Source organism: Carassius carassius, chromosome 1 (genome assembly GCF_963082965.1).
Source record: "Carassius carassius chromosome 1, fCarCar2.1, whole genome shotgun sequence".
Classification (NCBI taxonomy): domain Eukaryota; kingdom Metazoa; phylum Chordata; class Actinopteri; order Cypriniformes; family Cyprinidae; genus Carassius; species Carassius carassius.
In genome coordinates this window covers 27,047,773-27,052,746 of record NC_081755.1, presented here as the reverse complement: position 1 = coordinate 27,052,746, position 4,974 = coordinate 27,047,773, and the positions used below count along the sequence as shown (strand labels likewise).

The following is a 4,974-nucleotide window of genomic DNA, read 5'->3' as shown; positions in this document are numbered from 1 at the left end:
AGTTGAAAAATGTATTAAAGGGGTCATATGACGTTGCTAAAAAGAACATTATTTTGTAATGGAATGTGTTTATGTGGTTTAAGGTTCAAAACACATTATTTTTCACATGATGTAGATTATTGTTGCTTCTTTATGCACCGCCTTTCTGAAACACTTAGATTTTTACAACGCTCAGTTATCAGTCAACATCGTTCTGAAAAGTGAGGTGTGCTCTGATTGGCCAGCTATCCAGTGCGTTGTGATTGGCCAATTTCTCAAGCGTGTGATGGAACTGTTATGCCCCTTAACATACTGTGATGTCATGTGTCCTGGCGCGACAAGACAAAACCAATAAAACCCATTACAAACGAGAAATTTGTAGCATCAAGTGGGGACATAATTACTGATTATAATGACTTATACTGTCTTTTTATGTGTTGCGTTGCATATCATGCTGCGTAAACATAAAACCATGTCTGCATTTGAGATTGGAGAAGCAAAAAAAAATTGACATGTGGGGGTGTGTTACAAACGAGCCGTTTTATGTAGGCTTGGTTTACTCTTAACTTTTATAAAGAATATCTCTTTGGATTTGTGACTTCAGTCTTTCCCGCTTTACAGATCTTCTTTATGCACCAAGAGCTTGTAACACTCCAAAGAGAAAGGGAAAATTGAAATACTATGACCTCTTTAAATGAATGCCCATGAAGTTGTTTTTAATGTTTTGTTTGAATATTTATTTTCTCTTTCTTCCAGCCAAGGTCGACCATCTTCATGTATTGATTCAGGTTCTGGTTGCAGCCCTCGTTCTGATTGCTCTGGTGGTGGGAGGGATTTATCTGTACCGTAGGCGGAGCTTCGGCTCCATGGGTGCCTATGAGAGCGCTCGGTACAGCCGCACTAACTCCGCCCCCTCCGAAGAAGCTGAAAAAAACATTCTCGTTTCAGACATGGAGTTAAACGAACAAGGCGAATAATGCTGGATATGTTCGAAACACCTTGGAAATCAAATCTGCCATGGCAGCAACTCACTGAGAGAATTTACGTTTAAAATGAGCTGCGGTTTTGTTTTTTGTGTTTGTTTTTCCAGAGACATTGAGAGAGCTGTGTAGAACGCAGCAGATGATCAACCAAAATCAACAGAGACAAAACTCCATCAAATCCATCTAAGCCTGTCAACCAATCAAATTCCACCATCTCAGAGGAGCTGTTTTGATTGGCTAGTGTGGAAGATTCTTTTTTGTTTGTCTTTATCCGGTTATGGAAATCAAGTTTATATGCATATTTTTTTCATGTCCTTTATGTCATAGTTATTCTTTAGTGCCAAAAGGAACCCCCCCCCATGCACCCCAAAAAATCACATTGACTTGAACTTCCATTAAACGTCCAGACTATGAGAGCGCACAATCACACAAACTGCAAGGTAACACCACAACAGTATTTCTTTTCTTCAGACTGTGACTTTCAAATTTATTTGTTGTGACTTTTTTGTTGCTGTTTTTTTTTTTTTTTTGTGCAGCTTATTTTGATGTTGTTTGGGTCAGAATCCAGGTCCCCCCATGGATCAATCTGAAAACGATACTCATAATAATTACAAATCACATGAAACGATGGTATGTTTGAAGTTCAGTGGTGCGGAACCAAAAAAGAAAAAAGAAAAAAAGCGCTGCGGACAGAAATAGACAGATGAAAGTGCATGAGAATGAGCCTGTCACAAGCACCGCAGTATCTTTCTTTCTCTCTAATCCCACACTGGCACAGAGCTGCCCAACAGGAAGTTTGAACTCACTGTAATGGTTTTCTTGATCTCAGCCGCTACGATGAGCTCATGTAAAAGCTGAATCCAAACAGTACAGGGAATGAAACTTTAACTTTGTTCTTTTATCTCTACTTAGTCTTTCTTTTCAACTCTTAACTTTTCCCCATTTTCTTGCCTTCCTTTTTTCCCCTTCGGCTCTTGGCAAGGCCTCGAGGTGAAACCAGCTGTGGAATGTCGAGTCAGCAAGTGGAGCAGATCTGGAATCAATCAGGACACTGGAGAGAGAGAGAGAGAGAGAAAAGTGAAAGATGAATGGGTTTTTCAGAAAGGGTTAAGGGAGGAGAAGGAGGCGGGACTTGCAAGAGAAAGGGAGGTTAGGTGAGCAGGGAAGCGCTGGCGACTGAGAGGGGAGTTATGTTCCTGCTCTCTGCTGGAGATTTGCACAAATAGCTTAACTATGAGCCATTTTAGTGCTGAGGATAGTTTGGCCAAAGAAATCAAATGTTGTTGCTAATGTTTCCAGTTGTATAGATTGTTGCCTTTACATTCTTTCTTAGATGTATTTCTCAAGGTTTAAAGGAATAATATGCGTTTTGTATATTGCCTTTAAGGGATAGTTCACTCAAAAATGAAAATTTGTTTAAAACTGATCTCATCCTCAGGCCATCCGAGATGTAGATGAATATCGGGACAGACTTGGAGAAATTTAGTTTTAAATCACTTGTTCACTAATGGATCCTCTGCAGTGAATGGGTGCCGTCAGAATGAGAGTCCAAACAGCTGATAAAAATAAAACAATAATTCACACATCTCCTGTCCATCATTTAACACCGTGTGAACCCCAAAAGCTGCATGTAGGAAAGAAACAAGGCCTTTTTAAAGCAATATTATGGATAGTGTACGTAAGTCAAAAGCAACATTTGAAGTTAAAAGCATCTTAATGATGAATTTGTTTCTTAAAAAAAAGTTTTTCACTTCACAAGAGATAACCTGATGGACAGGAGATATGTGAATTATTGTGATGTTTTTCTCAGCTGTTTGGACTCTCATTCTGACGGCACCCATTCACTGCAGAGGATCCACTGGTGAACTAAACTGCTCATTTAAAAGATACATTTCTCCAAATCTGTGCTGATGAAGAAACAATCTCATCTTCATCTTGATGGCCTGAGGATGAGTAAATTTTCAGCAAATTTTCATTTTGGGGTGAAAAGTAAGCAGTGCTTGCCAGTGCAAAACTCCTCACAGTGATGACAGGGTTTGTCGATTGTTGCTAGGATGTTGTTATGTGGTTACTAAGATTTTTAATGCATTTCTATGCCGTCGCTTACTCAAAAGAGCTCAACTCCAAGTTCCTATGATAGTCTGATTTAAGTGTTATATCTAGGTTTAAGAGTTTGTTCGGATAAGTATGGGGAATGATATTAGTAATTCTTGTTTTGCAAACACCACTAATAATCCGTAACCAGTGCTTCCATATATCCATACTAACTTTACTCGCAAGCCTTTGTTTTTAGAGAGCTAGGTGGCACCAGTCCAGCACTTATAGACTATTCTTCACTTTAAACTTTCTTGCTCACTGTTAAAACATCGTTTTTGCTTAGCATTTCTGTTATATCTATGACAATAGATTTGTATGAAACTGCCTTTAATATCGTTTTAAGGAATGACATGACCGTGCGGTTATTATAAGCAGAAGTATAGCGTAATATGCAGTAGGCCTACAACATCAGGCGGTTGTTTCTCAACTCTGAAATGAAACGTTTGACCTTATATAAAGCATCAGATTATGTGATTTCACCACATACATAGCCTATGATATCACACACAGCCATCAGGACATTTCACAGGCGAAATCATTTTTAAGATTTGTGAAACAGTTTGTGTGAGTGGTTCAGATTGAATTAGTCCTCAACAAATAGAGAATGGGAAACACTTTTAATGACTGAATGATAGAAAAACAATGAATCACCTTCAGTCCCTGTGAAGACAATGACAAATGTTCGTTTTTATGTTTGTTTGTTTCGAGTATTTTGTTTTATGAAGTTACTATAAAAAATAAAGAATATGTTTGCTATGTGACTGCTAGAAAAAAAGTGTGTCTTGACAGTATCCAGAGATGCATTGCAGTGATTCTGAAAATCCTTGAAATGATCTTTTGAAACTTTACGTCAATGCTTGTGGAATGTGAATGTCCAAATCCGTTTGAGCAATTGCACGAAGCAGTTTGAGTCGCTAGGGGGCAGAATTTGCTTTTAAATATTCTCATCAATAATGAAGGACTGGATGAAAATGCATCGTCAGGGGTTTTCGTCAGGGGTTATGATTATTATTGAACAAGGACTAAAAAAAATGTGTAAATATACACTGCCGTTGAAAAGTTTGTAGGCAGTAAGATTTTTTTTTTTTTTTTTTAATAAATGAATACTTTTATTCAGGAAGGACGTATTCAATTAACCGAAAACTGAAAAGATCTGACAAAAGATTTTCATTTCAAATAAATGCTGTTCTTTTGCTGTTCTGTGTTGTTCTGGGGGAAACAGAACAACTATGTTTCGCATTGATAATAATAATAAATGTTTCCTAAGCATCAAACAGGCTAATGAAAAATGATTTCTGAATGATCACGTGACTCTGAAGACCAGAGTAATGACGCTGAAAATACAGCTTTGCATCACAGAAATAAATCACATTTTAAAATATATTCAAATAGAAAAAAAAACTTAAATGGTAATAATATCATATATATTCATATTATATTATTATAGTTTTAAATGAAGTATCGAGGTATATATTATGTGCATATTTAATATTCTAAAAAGTTTTATTTTACTAAAAAGTTGGTTAAAACGTTAACATGGAGTAAACATGGTTTGTGTGTATTATTAAGACACATCATCTCGCCTGAGTAACACTTCATTTCAGATGTGTCTTCCTCTCGTGTGTATCCATATATATATATATATATATATATATATATATATATATATATATATATATATATATATCTGTGCTATATTCCCAAATCTCGAAACCAATCAAACAGAAGTGCCTGTTTCAGCAGGTTGAGGTTGAGGTTTCCAGAAAAAGTGCTGAGCTTCCTTTATTCTCTTTCATTTGGCAGATGTTTTTGATCCAGAGAATCATACAATACCCAGAGTGCAGTGATAATATCAGTGCAGCTTCGCTCAAGGTCACAGTCCTGCCGGCAGAAAGAGGGCTCTTGCTTTATGGGT

General features: G+C 37.0%; 1 protein-coding gene across 3 annotated transcripts in view; it reads left to right on the top strand.

The window, feature by feature from the left end:
* Positions 1 to 3,820, top strand: part of mrc2 (mannose receptor, C type 2) — a 35,324-nt gene extending 31,504 nt beyond the window's left edge. For all 3 annotated transcript variants that reach the window (XM_059553434.1, XM_059553417.1, XM_059553426.1), the window contains exon 28: positions 736 to 3,820. In XM_059553434.1, coding sequence (XP_059409417.1) covers positions 736 to 956 — 221 coding nt within the window. In that variant the 3' untranslated portion in view covers positions 957 to 3,820. The remainder of the gene's footprint in view (positions 1 to 735) is intronic.
* The last annotated feature ends 1,154 nt before the right edge of the window (positions 3,821 to 4,974 follow it).